At 39.7% G+C, this 16,620-nt stretch overlaps 2 protein-coding genes across 16 annotated transcripts in view; one reads left to right on the top strand and one right to left on the bottom strand.

Annotated features, from left to right (window-relative positions):
• Nucleotides 1-8,217, bottom strand: part of CERT1 (ceramide transporter 1) — a 73,621-nt gene extending 65,404 nt beyond the window's left edge. The window contains exons 1-2 of one of the 2 annotated variants that reach the window (XM_074569337.1): nucleotides 7,662-8,217; nucleotides 3,890-4,024 (exon numbers count right to left, since the gene is read on the bottom strand). In XM_074569337.1, coding sequence (XP_074425438.1) covers nucleotides 3,890-4,024; nucleotides 7,662-7,757 — 231 coding nt within the window. In that variant the 5' untranslated portion in view covers nucleotides 7,758-8,217. The remainder of the gene's footprint in view (nucleotides 1-3,889; nucleotides 4,025-7,661) is intronic. The other variant, XM_074569336.1, reaches the window with a different exon arrangement.
• Nucleotides 8,218-8,294: 77 nt separating this feature from the next.
• The window catches only part of POLK (DNA polymerase kappa), a 38,643-nt gene continuing 30,317 nt past the window's right edge, over nucleotides 8,295-16,620 (top strand). For 3 of the 14 annotated variants that reach the window (XM_074570039.1, XM_074570028.1, XM_074570034.1), the window contains exon 1: nucleotides 8,295-8,371. The gene's annotated coding sequence lies outside the window, so the exon portion shown is untranslated. Of the gene's footprint in view, nucleotides 8,372-8,404; nucleotides 8,616-8,635; nucleotides 8,876-14,205; nucleotides 14,310-16,620 lie in introns of those variants that run through there. The other 11 variants (XM_074570041.1, XM_074570040.1, XM_074570029.1 and 8 more) reach the window with 7 other exon arrangements.

Raw genomic sequence — 16,620 nt, 5'->3', positions numbered from 1 at the left:
AAGAAATTTTTCTACATCAATAATGTGTACCGAAAGGAAGATGAAGACCAATCACTGGATTATAACATGGTAAGTATGAATCCTACCTGAAGGAAAACTGAAGTGGGAACATAAGCTTTGGAACTCTTGTTGTATATGTATTCACCTCTAGTGACAAAAAATACATGGCTGAGATCAACCATTCTTTAAATTTAACAAGCATGATATTTCTGTAAGCATTTTTCAAGATCCTCCATATGGATCCATATTGAAGAGCTATCCTGACCAGCCAAATCCTTTCTGTAAAAAAACTCTAGAACTCATGAGACAAACACTTCGTTGTTAAGATTTGTAAACAGGTTTGAAAATCTATTAATATAAGTTACCACCAGGATTAAATTAGTGCTGGCCTTTCAGTGAAACTGCCTGAGGCACAGCAGATGACCTCAAGAGTTCCCTTCCAGCTTAAGTTATTCTATGCGTACCATGTTATTCTTGATGTATCACGCTGTGACTGTATGAGTTAGTGCAAGTCACCCTGTACAAAGTCGCAATGGCACTATCAGAACAGACAAAGTAATCAAGGAAGAGACAGTACAAGCTGAAAGGCCAGTTTGCCTGGAAGTTGGACTTCCAGTTCTACAGAGCATTTCTGTTTGTTCTTTTAATGGCAGAATCTAAGACCTTCCAATTCCAAAGCTGAATCCCACAGATCCACCAATCCAGGACTGCCATCAATATCCACTCCTAACCCTGTATACAGAAGTCCCCATTGAAAGTTTGATTTTAGGAATGAAAGAACTACAAAGCTTTATGGTAATGAAGAATATTTTCAATAAACACTGCCTACCTTTGACAACCAACTACAGGCTAGATTAATATAACAAAACACAAATCTGTGTATATCTTTTTATGACACCCATAATTTCTTCTCATCCTTTGACCACATAGCAGAACTTTTGAGTTTAAGCCTCCACTCTGTTATAAAACAATTAAACACCTTCGAGCTGTTTTTCCTTAACCAGCTAAAAGCAACTCAGCATCATGGATTGACTTTAACTGTCCTTCCCTGTAACTTAGTTCACATGGCCAGTTCTTGACAGTTCATTACTTGATGTAATTCAGTGAGTATAAAACATTCATCCTTTAGTCCTCTATTCCAGAAAAAAAAAATCAGCTCTCTTCAATCCCAGTGGTTAATATAGCAAGTAGTCCAACCAGATGCCATCTTTTTCATTCAGTTAAAGACTATTGTCACAGGAACCTACCTGTTTTGGAGGGATGACATTATAATTCTACACTTGAAATACCTGAAGAAATTATTTTAAGAAGCTAATTTAACATGTTTTCCTCATTAAATAAAGATGGGAGAGAAAAGTATCATCTTATAAAGTATCCCCGTAGAATTATCTGTCTATCAATCTCTGCCCAATGTGATAGGAATGATAAAACAAGAGCAGAAGTGACTGCAGCTTTCTGAATACAACGTTCATGTCTCAATACTGTGTCTTACCATTAGGCTGATCTTCATTGCTGGAAGTACAGTAAGACTACTCAGTGACAGCAGCTTTCTAAATTTGTGCTTATACATCAACAAAACATCCTATACTACTAGTACCATTCATTACACACAGAAAATCATTACATTATGCATTGAATACAAACATGCACAGCTAATCTGAGTACCTGAAAGAAAGCTTCATGAGAATCCAATCACCCCCTCCTCCAAGGGAACATGGCCATCAACACCATCTCATACCACTCATGTCCTGCTTTGTACTGAAGGAAAACTTACTGCAATACACCAGGTTAGGAAATAGTATGCCTGACTCTGGATCAGCAAGATTAATGGAATCTAAGCTTACAGTACAGCAAAAGACTGTTCAAAAATATTCAAGATTAAGATCCCAATGACACCAAATCAGTGCTACTGAACACTAAGTCAGTAAGAAACCTCAATTCCCTCTCCACCAAAGTAATCATATGACAAAGAGTTACGTTCCACTGATAGCAAAAGTAGTTTTCACACATTATTATCTCAACATTTATTTTATTGGCTATTAGTGTTCTCCAATGCATTTAAATACATCCTAGGAAGTTTACAGTTAGTAACACATTACAAGAACAAGAAATTAAAGATTAACTATGCACTTCAGGAAGAATATTTTAAACATTCATCTTTGAGCATAATTAATTTTCTATTGAAAAACATAGGTTAAAAAAATTAAAATTTGCTACCAAACAACTTTCAAACCAGAAGCATTCATGCTAAAACTCTGTCTTAGAAGAATAACTTCTGAAAAATAAGAGATGGAATAACAGCATAACAGTTTCAAAGTAAATTTCTACATCTTAAAGACATGAAATGATCCAAAAATATTCCTGAAACTCTAGTACTTACACAGCAATCACTTTAACTGCAGCTAGAAATAATTAACAGGAGTTTACTAGGTTTCAGAGATGTCATCTCAAACCACAATCAAGCAATTAAACTGTCAAATACCATTCAGAAAGCATGAGGGTGAATGAAAAAGGAACAACTAAAATATCAGATTAACTTTTAGAACTGTGCTCATTTTTCATGCTTTCTCCAACTCCGTAGTTTCTTTCTTAATGTACTCAAAAAAGCTCAAGAACTGAAAAAAAAATGCAGTGATTCAACTGCATTTGAGGAAAAAAGCTGTATCTAAGAAGTTCCAGTGTTACACACCTTCTAGTCGGAAGATAAGCTTGCCAACTTCACAAAGTGCAATGTACCAAAACACTGCAGCAGCAATAGCAGAATCACTATTATCTCTCACTCCACCACCACAACTGGAATTCAGGCTGCTGAGGGGTGCTCGACAGCATGCTTCCAGATGTCCCTTGGCCTGCCTCTTTGCCACCACCTCCCTGTCTCTACCTGGTTGGCATGTTAAGCCTCTTGCTACTCAATACGTTTTTGAAAGTCCTGATCAGAGGCTGGTACTACCACAAAAGTACACTTAAACCAGAATTCCTAGAGACTGTTGTTGTGCACCATACCTACCCGAGTAAGTCAAATCTTGAGCAAGTTCTAAAAGTTTCAACAGGTTAAAAAAGTGTTTTAAAATAAATGAGGTCATCTGTTAACTTTTAGATGACTGCATACAGTTGATGTAATCAATCCAGTCTTTTCTTTTTTTTTAAACCAAGATGTATTTAATAAAATTCTATTTGTAAGCTGAATATTAGTAAGAAAGAAAACTTCTCATTTGTCATCCTTCATTCAGTTTGAAAAAAACAGTAACAAAGAAACATGCTTTTGGGCAAGCGTAATTAGTACACAATTCTGAAAGCCACAAAAAGCAGATTTTATTCTTTATCTTCTAAGGCAACTCATTTTCATGAGGTTTCATTTATATGTAGGCTCTTTATTCTTACTAGCGTAATACCAGATCTTTTAGCATTAGACAAAAATAGCAACACACTAACTTGTTCAGAGGAGGAAGCACGTGGTAGAACATTTTCTTTTGGAAATGTTCTACAGAGTCTTGTTCAGAAAGTACAGTCAAAGAACTACTACCTTCTCCCTCTAGTGCAATGTGTAAAGACTGTGATGGATGGTACCTCCTTTGGGAAATTGGCCCAGGGTCTTAGACCAACCCCTGGAAAAACTTTTCAGCCTCCAGAGGCAAACCGTATCCCTACCCACAGAAACCTCTAACGTAAGAGATGAAAAGCTGCTTATTGCAGCCACAAATGAGAACAGCTTGTTTCCTTATTGGGAACTCCGTGCCCTGCTCCACAGTGTTCCACTGATACCACTAATTTTCATAACAGATGACCTAACAGAATTTGCCATACCCATGTTTGCTTTCACCAGACATTAGCCTACAAGTATGTAACACCTCAAAACTTGAAAAGATGGAAATAATGAAATAGCACTTACTGTAATCACAGCCTTGCTCAGACAGATAGAGCCTCTGCAGCCATACTCCGTTTCATCTTCAGACTTGTAATAACTGAGTGTGTTGCTTTTCAGAACTACCCATCGATCCTGCCACCCATGAATGTAGTTGGTCCACTGTAAAAAAAAAAATAAGTTTTCCAAATATCAGCTAATAGAAAAATAACAATGAAAGACACTGTGGCTGATATTTCCCAGGCTCTTACACACCAGGAGAAAAAAGCAACTTATTTTAAAAAACTCTTGCCAATTAAGAATTTTATTCTGCTCCAATCTAAAATAATTTTACAAACTCCTAAAGGTACTAAAAAACAGTTGTTTCAAATAAACAGTAAGATAACAGATGTCTTGACTGCAGCTGCATTGCCAAGGCCAGTTAAAATAAAGGTAAAGAACATACTGATGACACAGATTAAGGAGGATGGGGGGGTGGGGGTGGTGATAAAATCAAACAATCGCTAAAGTGAGTTTAGCCACCTCATTTAAAATCTGTAGTTAGACCAAAAGCCAAACTTAAGTGGAACATGAAATAATTTATTTTTATATAAAAACTAATTTCTACAAAATTATTTTACTAAAATATCTAATTCTCTCCATATAAATACAAACACGCCATTATCCCACAGTACAATATATAACTATTGTAATGCCTACAGTAATCAGTTCTTTATCAGTTTAATATTACCCATAGATATTGCCTTAGGTTTTAACTCCTAACCATTTTCTCACAAAGAAGATACTTGCTTATCAGCAGACATCCAATCATCCTCTTGTTATTCAGATTTTTCTAGGGACTCCACATTCACACATGGAATGAAAGTGATACTCCAGGAACAAGTCCTGGATTCAACCTACAGAGATCTAGTAAGAAGTGACTACAAGTTCCAGTTATTAATCTTGTATCTGCAACATCTCAACTCCACTTTGTAGAATGAGGGCCGTTCTGTAACTCTTGACTACACTGGTGCTTTGGTCTTCAATCACAGTGCAAAAATTATAAGTTAGATAAAAATGGAAACAAAAACATTGAAAATTATTTTATCATGTATTTCTTTGATCACAACTGCCGTTCTTTGACAAAAAGCTATGAGAAGCAAGCTCTTCTCTAGCATTTAAGTCTAACCACTGTTCATTATTTTGTAATATATAAATGTGGGGGAAGAAAGTCAACTAACAGGCTTGCTTCCACATTTACTACATGTATTAGTTAATGCATATCCCATAACTACATGTTAGCTCTAACAATAACACGAGGAGTTCTAAGGAAAACAAATTCTATAGCTGAGAAATTCCTAACAATTTTCAAGTGTAGGTAAGACCTTGATTTGCTCTCCAAAGATAATGCACTTTTTGATCTCTTAATAAATCAAATGGCTAAGTTCAGTATTTTTTAAAGAAAGCCTCAGCTGTGTTCAGTACACGAACTGGTAGCACAAGCGGTCGTGGAGGTATATTATTTCCTGCCTTCCTCTTTTCACGTCTCTCATGTTCCCAGCTACTCCCAAATGTGAAAGGCAAGAGTCCAAAGTTATCTTGGGCAAAAGAGCAAGGGGCAGGGAGGAAAGCACCTTCCCTTCTCTGACAGAGTTAAGTGAGACAAATATAGCAGTCAATCTTGCATTTGCTGTTGCAATCAACACTTGCTGTCGCAATCAAAGAGTCAAGAGACTCCTTAAAGTACACTCGGTAGGCCCAAGGTTTTGGCAGAGAAAAGATGACTGTTTTTTCAAGTATCTAGATTCTTGTGCTCAAGAAAGACTTTTCCACATTGAAGTTGTTTCTTTGTATCCATCTTAAAATTGTTAGCAGGAAACACAAGGGAGAAAGCCCTAGAGTTCTAAAACATTTAGAGACCAGCAGGATGTACTTCTAATAAGCTTCCATTACCAAATTACTCTGATTCCTTCAAAGCTTCTCTCTTTACCAAAGGGCAGTACAACTTAAACACTACAAAGCACACAGAACTGCAGCCTATTTATATCAATATAGAATTAAATTATACACAAAGTTATTAAAAATAGGCATTTCTTCAGCAGAAAGTTTGGTATGCTACCATTTCATTTTAATCAGTTTGTCTCAAGTTATTACTGAGGCATCAACTAACAAAAGGTAAATTTATCCCTCAAGCATATTTATTGCAACAGGTTTCACCGTACTTGACTATTCGGATTATATCCCATGTTCTCACAGGAAAGGCAGAGTCAGCTACACTCAGCATAATCATCCAGAAAAATAAAATGTTTGCCTACCTAAGCTACAGAATGTCAGAAGCCACAGCTTCTCATGCTATGCCAGTAAGAAACAGCACCTGGACTTAATAAAGTATTTAATTTGCCAACATAAAAATAAATTATATCCCACAAACATTAAAGTTTCTAATGATGGAAGCATCTAATCAAAGGAAAACTTTGAAATGTACAAAAAAAACCCAATAAAAGTATACTAAATGAAAACATCACACTTTAAATATGTCACACTTTAAAACATCACACATTTCACATCCATCTCATCCTCTCCCTCCCCCGTCCGCTATTAGATGACAAGATCTTACAAACAAAAGCCAAGACCCTTCTCTTCTTCTAACAGCTTCTCTCATCTTTGGGGTCTGAAACGTTTTCAGGCCGAAAGGAATTCACTGAGCCCCTTACAAGAAGCAGAGTGCTAACTTGGACTGCTATTGATGGCTGTTTTCTCAGCATCCAGGGCCAATTTATAATCTCTGTATCCTGTGACCTGTGCCTCCTACACTGCCTTGTGTCCAGACTTATGTGGGACAGGAAGAAAATCCAAAACATAGTGTTATACAGTGTTTTAATTCTAAAGATATTGCAACATTATTCTGAAGGTACTTTCTGTAACAACCAAAAAAAAATTTTTGTTCAAACTTAGTAATTCAGTATTCAACTTTAAAATACTCCTAAAAATAAAAACAGCCAGTATCACCCGACTCGTACTTATTTTCAGTGATAAAAGGGCAAAAGAAAAAATAATGTTTCTTTTTTAAAAGGGAAACAAGCTCTAGTGCCATTTTCCTTCCGCTCTTCCCCACCTCCCGTATCTCTTGCTGCAGGAGTATTTCACTGCCCTGTTTCAGGACTCGGACCAAAGCCCGTGCTCCTTTCTGTGCCGCTGCCCGGTCCCGGGGCGGGACGGCGGGCTGGGCCTGCCTTCGGGGAGCTCCCGGGGGGCCAGCGGGGTGCCGCGGCCCCGGCCAGCAGCCTGAGGCGCGCAGGAGACGCCCTCCCCGGGCACACCCGGCCGCCGCCGCCTTCAGGGCCCGGCTCTCCCCAACCTCAGGCCGGGCAGCCAGCGGGCTCGGTGCGGGGGGCGGCCGGGACACCCAGGCCGGGTGGCAACGACGCCTCCCCTAGCCGCTCCCGCGGCTCTCCCTCCGAGGAAAGGCTTCGTCCCGGGGCGGGCGGCAGCTGCGCGCGGAGGCGGCGGGGGGCCGGCGGCCGGGATGTGCCGGTGCCGGCGGCTGAGGGAGGAGGGGGCGCAGGCGGTTGGCGGCGGGCGCCGCGGCGGCTGCCTGGCAGGCTCCCCGCCGTCAGGTGGCGACTGCCCCGGCCGTGCCAGCGCCTCCCGCGGAGCCTCCCGGCTCTCCCCCCTCCCCACCATCAGGCCCCTCCACCGGCTTCTCGGCCTCATCCTCCGGCGCGGGCAAGAGACAAGACTGACAGCTGGGAAGCTGGCGGGGGGCCGGAGCGCGGAGAGGGGAAGCGAGAGGCCGCGGGGCGGGGGAGAGACGGTTTACCTTGCTGAGCACCCCGCAGAGCTCAACAGGCAGCCCGAGCTCGGTCTCGGGGTCCTCCTCGGAGCCGGAGGAATTCCAGCTCTGGTTGTCCGACATGGAGACCCTTGGAGCCGCAGCCACTACCGAGCAGGGAAAAGCCGAAGCAGCCCCCGCCCACAGCAGCCGCAGCCTCCTTCTGCCGAAAGGACGGGAGCGACGGGCTCCACCTGAGGCGGCACCGCTCCGCGCCCGCGGCTGCCACCAGCGCCACCCGCTCCTGCCACCGACCAACCGGCCGGCGCCGAGACGCGCAGGCTCGGGCTTCCCCCTCACCACAGCTCCGCGGCCCGCGGCAATAGCCGCAACATAGAGGTGGTGGTGGTGGAGGGGAAGGAGGGGCGAGCGCGCGTCCGCCTGCCGCGCACCCCGCTCACAGCTCCGCCGCTCCGGCCGCCGCCATCTTACGCGAAGCGGGTGCGCGGTGCCACTATTTACCCGCCCCGCCCCACGCCCACCCTCCCAGCCCCGCTGGCTGGGCCTGGCGGCGCCTGCCGGGAGTTGTAGTCTTTCCACCCCCTCCCCCGGGCGCGGCGCCGTTGGCTCTCGGGAAAGGTAGTGTCCGGCGCCGCGCGGGGTGCTGGGAGATGTAGTCCACCGGCCGGTGGCCGCCATCTTCTTTCCCTCGTTTCTGTGGCGTCACCGGTGTGTGTCCCTTCCGTGCCCCCGATGAGGTGGGGAACTCCGCTGTCGCAGCGGGGCTGCTAGGAGTGATCTTTGCTTTATTTTTTTTGTGTGTGTGTGTGGGTTCTTTGGTGAGGTGAAGCGTCCCTCCGTCCCCGCTGGCTTTTTAGGCTGAGAGATGCGGTCTCGTCTTCCCCGCCTCAAAGCGGCGGGATTCGGGAGGTGGGCGCCAAACCTTTACCTTAACAAAAATGGTGGCCGCAGGAAGGGGCGGGAGGTGCTGCCGACTCCTGGGTGAGTCGTGAGGGGAGGGCGGGCCACGGGTAATGGGGCTGCCAGGCAGCGGCGCCGCTCCTCGGGGCTCGGAGGCCGCTGCCGGCAGCGGCCAGCGGGGCTTGGCGCGGCCTGGCAAGTAGCTGCGGAGCCTGGCGGCGGGTGGGCTCGGTAGCCCGCTCCTTGCCGGGAGCTTTGCTTCTGCTTCACCGGCTGTGCCCGAGGGCGTGTGTCAGCAGCAGGGCGGGAAGTGGCCGTCAGCAGTCTGCCTCGGCTGCGAGGTAGCCCTGTCCTGTCCTGTCTTCTGTTTTTCTCATGTTTTCACTGTTTCGGGAACGAAATGATAATTTTTTTTCCTAAGGCTTTCGCCAGGGCTATGTGTCCTTGCCGGTTTTTATGGGTGGAGAGAGATTTATAGGAAGGAAAAAAAAAAACAGTTGAACGTGTCACTTCACAATTCATGAACAGATGTAGTGGGTTGAGAAGGATTTAAGATTTGTGCTGGCTCATCTCCTTTCTCGTGATTTCTCAGGGAAAAAAAAAAGTGTGTTAAATAGCATTGGTTGAGGAAACTTCTGTTTTGGAACACACACTTCTGGCTATAACGCAAGAGCAAGGCTGTAGAATTGTATTTTCTCTGACTTCCTCCTTATGAAAAATCATTGTGTAATTTTTCCATGTTATGCTGGTTGAAAGTTTCCATTGAGGGTGGGTTTGGTTTTTTTTTTTTTTTTTTTTTTTGGAAAGAGCTCTTAGCATTGATACAGCTATTTATATACATTCTCTATATATGTAGCAGCTATAATTTAAATAATATTAGCACCAGCTGAAAGTCTCTGGTATAAAGATATTGGTAATGAATGCATCGCTAAGAGTGATTGGTAAAGCAGCACCATTGTCCTAAATAATTAGAAATAAAGAGCAGTCACAGACATCTTATTATTTGTGTAATCACTGGAATGCACAGTAAAAAATTTATATGAGTATACTGTGGGTGCTATTTTAGACAATTCTCTAATATATAAAAAGTTGTTTGGAAATTATGTTCTTTGATTCACTAGCTGTTTAGAAAGAAAACAAGCAAGATATTTTTTTCTTAGAGTCTGTTGCAATGTACTGCATCTGTTAAGCAAGCAGAGTGGCTGAATTTTCTATGTATTGATTTGTATGAGAATAATTTATAATTCTTCGTTGCAGTATGTTGATGAAGTTAAGTGATATCACCTGTAAAGCCAGACATATTTTCCCTAGTAAACTCTAAATGAACTTCTTTCTCTACCCTGATCAAGAGCAGGAGGTGAAGAGACATGTCTGAGCAAATCCCTTGTGCAATGATGTGTACTACATAGCCATGTACTGTCATACTTTCAGTCTAGGGCTACTCGCTTAGTTCCAAAAGTAACACTTTTTTTTATTCTTTTTTTCTGTCTCCAGAATATAGACTGATTCAAACAGGTATAAAAACTAAAAATGCCATGGGTAGATACTCTTTCAGCTTGTTTAGCAAACATATTTGTCCTTATTAGAGAGAATATTTATATAATTATTAATTCTAGCTAATATTTTATAACCAAACTGTAAATTAATAATACTGGATGCGAAAAGGTTTGTCTTTTCAACTTTTCACATAATGCTTTGTCTGTGCTAACTAATAGATTTTTTTGTTTCTGCCACATCCTCCTAATATGTCTTATTTTTTCCATAACATCACCAGCTTATGTTCTTCCAAAAGGTGTATTAGGATTGTGAAAACCTTATGTAAATTTAACTCTCTCAATTAATGTTCTGACCATCTTTTTCATATATAACTTACTGTCTATTACTCTTAATGAGAATGGGCTATATCTGTGTAGTAAGAATGTAGTGTAGTAGGAGTAGGTTTGTAAAGGAATGACTTGGTGCTGAGGACCTTAAATTCATTTTATCTGTGCTTTAAGAGGTGTTTCTTTGGACTGGCACTAGTCTGGTCCCATGGAGGGCACCTGCATTAGCAATTGTAATGCGTCAGGTGTGCTCTGAAAGCACAGTCTTCCCATCTAGTTTAGTTTGAAAGGAATCTGGTTTCCCTGCTCTAAGACCAAATCTGTGATGCAAACCAAAGCATGGGAAGTGGAGATGATCAAACTGATACGCTGATATAGACAGCTCCTCTCTACTTAGTTCTGTGCCTTTTCCACTGGACCTTTATTTTGCCTTTCATTGCTGTGTTTGTTCTTTTATCACAAGCCCCAGTACTCAGCCTGTACCCTTCTAGTGTCTTAGAGACTGCGAGAAGTTTAGAAATTACTGTTTTAAGAGGAAATAGTAATCATCTTTGTTAGAATAGTGGGACAAATACTGTGGTTCTGTATTGCTTATATAGTACTTGTAATATAAAATTGGGTTTTTTTGAGTTTTACTTCTAAAGATGTCAGTCATGAGCACCATGAACTTCATAAATACCTGATTTTTTCTTCTCCCTTTTTATATCTCTTATTTCCACTATTGTACCTTCTGTTTTAGCATTCGTTGTGTGTTATTAAAACATATTCACCACCAGTGTATAAACATTTTCTAGTATGTTCCTGCTCATGGTTATATTTGTTCTTAAATTTAAGACCATTTTTCTTAAGAGGATTCTTGAAAGAGCTTTGTTTATGCCACAGCACACTGCCTAATAGTATAGGCTCTGAGATATAAATGATTCAGACAATTTTTTCTAAAACAATTGTGGTGTCTGTGAATCACTGTATTAGGGTTTTTCTTCTAAGTAAAAAAAGAAAAAACAAAAGCAAAAAACCAAAACAAAACACCAGAACCCAGAAGATTAGTGCTATTTATTAATATGTTGGCAATAAACACATATCTGTAGAAATGAGGTCGCATGTAACTACACAACTTCTGGTGTAGTTTTTAGTGATGAATGCTGTTAATAATAGTTCTTTTCCTTCATTATTTTCTTATGGATTAAACTGCTAAAACATTTGTTTTCAGTAATCTAGAAGTACTAGGAGAACTTGGTTAGAATCTTGAGATAAATCTTTCCATTTAAAAGGTCTTGCAAAATGCTGAATAGAGACAGAAGAAGATACTACAGTTCTTTGCCCTTCGAATAAACTTTGATGTTTTAAAGACATGAGCTTTTTTAGACAGAGAAGTTGAAGGCAGTTTTACAACAGAAGTGTACTGTGTCTTGCCTGCAGAAAATTAATAGGGGATGAGTATTCCACTTGTTTCACTGGTGTTGATCTTCACATAAGCAAAGAATTATTCAAACAGTTTGATTAATGAGATAAAATATTTTTACATTTAATTTTGGGCATCGTCAGAAGCAGTCTCTGTTACCTGTTCACCTTGCAGTAAAGGATTGAGTTGTCTGTAATTTGTTATATCTTAAAGCCAGTGAGTTCAGAAAAGACATAATTCTAGGGCTTTGTTTTTTGAAGACTAGTTCTAGGTGCTTGTATGTGATCTATGTTTTTATAAAATGCTGAGTCAACTGCTACTTGAAAAATAGTCCTTATTCAGCTGCGTCAGCTTGGGCACTTGGAATTTTCAATTCAGTGAATCCTGGCATGTTTTTCTGTTCAGTATTAATTTGTCATGTACTTTGGCTCATTACATATGTAAAAATACTTACATCTTTCTTAGAAGATTTTGTTTTCTAGGGAATTAGGTTTTATTATATGTTGAGAGAGAGACAGTAGTGAAATAGTAGCAGTTTTCAATGCACTAGTAGGGAACCTAGGTGGTTAATGCTGTGTATATTAAATGCTGATAACACTGTTTTGCAGTTCCTCCTGTCAGTTCTTTTCTTGTAAATTACTACAGGATTAAAACTGACAGGAGTCCTCTTCTTGAGGCTATTCAGAAACCGGGGCTCTAGTAAATATCAAACCCCCTGTGGCTGAAAAGAATTGAGCAGATAGTTCAGAAGGACAGTCTGACGTGCTTGCTTACACATGTCTTTGTTGCTGGTTTATCCTGCTGAGAAGGAGACTTTAGAGCAGCTGATACTTAAATCATTATCAGAGGGACATGTTTTTACAAGGAAATGAGAGTTAAGCCGTTTGCTAAATTTGATCTTGTCAGCCAGAATATTTCCTTGCCAAATGAATACTCAGAAAAGACAGGTGCACTTCATGTTGCAAAGTATGTAATGCAATGTTATCATTTTGGTATAAAATCCTTATCCAAGTAATGGATAAATCAAGTAGTATGAAATCAAATGCACTACTGGAGTTTGTAGTGTAACCTTTTAAATATCAGAAATGTTAAAAATATTCTATCGGGGTTGAATTTTCCTAGTTTGTGGAAGGTATGTTTGTTCTTGTCTTAGAAATTCAAGAAATAAAGCAATGCATTTGTGGGAAACCCATTGTTCAAATGGCCTGACTATTGGTATAAGAATTTCTGTACCAAGGTGGGTTAGCTGGGTTCTCTAACGATGGTGACTCTAATAGTTGCATGCATAGCCTAGATGAAGATACTTCTTAAGAAGCATAGCTACATGTCCACCGGTTCAATCTTAATTAGCAATTGGAGTAAAACCAAAGTGGTGTCTGTTAAAAATGTTGCTTTAGGTGAATTCTGGTCCTATTGGGAAGGTCTCATATAGTCTCTTTTATTTATTACTTACAGTATTGTTTCAATAGTACCCAGAGGCTTTATTTCAAGATGTGGCCCATGATGTGGTTTCCAGTTGTAATGATTTCCAGCACAAGGGAGACATTTGAAAGGTTGGGATTGAGAGTTATTCTTGAATCAGTCTGCTTGGCTTGTTTGTTCTCCATTCACTTTTCAATTCTTCTTCAAGTATTCTTCAATGCTTGGCAAAAAGTAATGAAGTAGATAAAGTATTTCATGCTTGTGAAGTATAGTCTTAGCTACAAGTGATTTTCATTTCTGCCCAAGAGTATCCCTGTTTACTTACAGTGAAATTTAACAGCTTTCCACATCTCTTGTCAAAACAATTTTCATTATTTTTTTGGTTGGTTGGTTTGCTTTTCGGGTTTATGAGGTTTTTGGTTGGTTTAAGTATGTATTATGGTGAGGCAGTTGCTCAGCAAAGTTTTATGACAAGTGTATTTTTTGAAGTAACTGAAATTGCATCTTTTAAAGTTTTAAATATTGAATTACCTTTTTATTGAAGATGTGTTAAAGCTGGATATTTCATATTTGACTTTTGATGATCTTATGAACATTTATGAAGTTTTCTAGGAGTTTCATATTATTCACAACCATCTTCTACATGGATGTGATTATTTTAATAATTGTTTTATGGAAGATATTTTTCCATCCCCAACTTGCACTGAGTGCTCCGAACTTTAGTAGTACGTGATAACAGGTCATTTGTAAAGTTTTCATAAGAAAAATAAAAGACCAGAGATCTTTCAAATATCCGTGATATTTGGAGAAAAAAAGAAAAGTCTTCGGTGGTTTTGGTGTAGTACTAACTTCAGAGGCATTTATCTTTTGAATACAGAATGATCTGAACTACACCACCCTTCATTTTAGCCAAAAGCCTGAGAAGCGATCTTTTGTGGTCAGAAACTGGATGAAGTCAGTCCTAACTTTCTTAATTGTTTATTGTGCTTTCAGTGCTTTTACAGAACTCCTATTAGTATCTTGACCTTGTCACTGAAATTAAGGGTAATACTGATTTTCTTCTGATGCAGCTTATGTAATGGCAGAATTTCTGAAGCTATCATCCATTCTCTACATTTGTATGTGAAGGTAACTGTTATAATTTTGTTTTGTTCCTGCTAAAGTAAGAATAAAAGAATCTCTAAAACATTTTGATCAAGTGAAAACAGGAAGTTTATTTTGGGCTCATACTACAATAAATAAGGTGTTAGATTTTTGATGAAATGTTACTGGAGTTTTTAATGAGTTTTACAGAAAATAAAGAAACTATTTAATTTAGATCCTTGTCTTAGCCATCCTCAAAATAAAAATTAAAAAACATATAGAAAGGACTCTATTAATTGTATTGCTATCTGCAAAATCTTTTTTTTTTCTTTTTTTTTGTTTCCCCTCCGACACTGTGGAGACTTACACAAGGCAATTGGGATGTAAGAGGTCCTTTACATCTGCAGTATGATTCCTACGTTTAGCTTTTGAGCTCTGGGGGAAGTAGATAGTTGTCTTATCTTAGTAATTTTTTTGCATCTCACTGTTGGCATGGGCCTCTGAGGTAGCAAAGATGTCAGAATTTGATTTTCTTTGTGAAGACTAGTACACAATTTACATGCATCAAATCATAATTCAGTATATAAGTAGATTCTTTTTCAAGCTTTTCCATACTGGTGTCATTTACCAGTCCTGATATTTCTTTGCAAGAAGTTGTTAACACTGTCAGTAAAAGGCAAACTGGTAGCATACTTTGCAAGTATTAATAACCTGCGCAATAACACTGTGTCCACTGAACTGAATATTCTTAGAAATATTTTTTATTTTTCTTATGTATTATTACATGAAAATAATAATATGAAAGCATTTATGTTTTCACACAACGTACAGGGTTTCTGTTGTCGCAGTTGGAGGTTTTTACTGAAGACAGGCTGGAGGAGTGGCACAGGATCAAATACAAGCCATTTCCTTCAGGCTAGTTCAGTGTCAACCATCCAAAAACGTGCTAAATTTCAATAAAGGTAGAGGCACTTGAAATTAAATTGTTGCTCTGATTTTACTGCTCTTTCAGTCTCTTGATACTTTCATATAATATATAACCCTGTCTGACTGGTTTGGTTGAGTCTCTGTGCCTGCTTGTAGAAGAGCTTGATTGGGGTTTTATTAGTTGTCTTTTTCCGCTTGTAAGCATCCCAGGTTACTAACAAAGCTTCCTACACAGTAAAGCTGCTCTGTGGTTCCTCTCCGCATTTTTATTTTTGCATTAACTGTTGGCATTCTCTGCCAAAGTCTTCCTCTTTACCTTTAAAGTTCTTCCAGTAGCAATTTGAAAGGTACCTCCTCCACTTATAGATGATTCTCCTGCTCCCTTCCCCCCATTCCCAAATCACAGGAATAATGGGGGAGTATTTAGTTGTAGACTGCCTTCACAGACTTCTCTGATTTCACACCCTACTTACTCAGTATGATGCTGAGAGGGATTTAGCATGTTTTGTTAGAGGAAACAGCTCAGTCTTGCAGCAGATTCTTGAGGTGACAGCATGCCAAAAATATGTCACACTTTGTCTAGACTGTTCAGAGTTAGTGTTTCATTAGACTCTAAACCTTTACCCACTTTTTCTAAGTTGTTTTAGCAAAAATTTCATAAGACTGTGTCGCCACAAGCTAAATGTTTTCTCTAGGTCAATTTTCCATTAAAAGAGTTACTACTTGTCCTTACCAGGTTCTACAGTGACAGTTTTTTCACATTTTGGATAGTGTTTCAAACTGTGCTTCTCCTGCATTTTCTTTAAATATTTCCGTTTTCATTTTGTCTATGGCAGATGATGCACTGGTTTTATGTGACAGTGCTGTATCTATTGTGTTACTGTAGCTTTTTTTTTTTGCATTTTGTATTTGTAGCATTTCAATATGCTAAATATTTTACATATTTTTTTCTCATGCCTGTTGATCTGAAACCAAGATAATCTTCAGGTCTGTTCGTGTTAAGTGGCTGAAAATTGTATCAGTTTTTATTCATGTTTTCACTTCTGAGTACCTTTAAGCTGTGGTGGAGAACTAATATGCCCTCAGATAAATTTTTTCTTCTTAATTCCAACTAAGGTACTATTTGATATTTATACAATTTATCAACTGGTCCTAGCAATGCATTTTGTTCCACCCAAAAAGCTGAAAAGATAAAACACATCAGGAGACCACCATTTATGAGATTTTGTATCATCATGGTAATTTGTTTCTGACTGGATATGTAACAGTGTGGAAGAGAAGGCTTTTGACTTACATCAATTAGTGCTAAAGCCTCTGCTATAAAACTGAGCCTTTAAGAATGATCTGAATGAGGAGGGAGAAACATTTGTATATGCTGGGGGTAAAGACACTTTCAGGAATAAGGAACAGCTACAAAATATTGCAATGA

This window comes from Larus michahellis, chromosome Z, assembly GCF_964199755.1.
Source record: "Larus michahellis chromosome Z, bLarMic1.1, whole genome shotgun sequence".
NCBI classification, from domain to species: domain Eukaryota; kingdom Metazoa; phylum Chordata; class Aves; order Charadriiformes; family Laridae; genus Larus; species Larus michahellis.
Note: the sequence above shows the minus strand (reverse complement) of the source record. Positions and strands in the feature narration are given on the sequence as shown.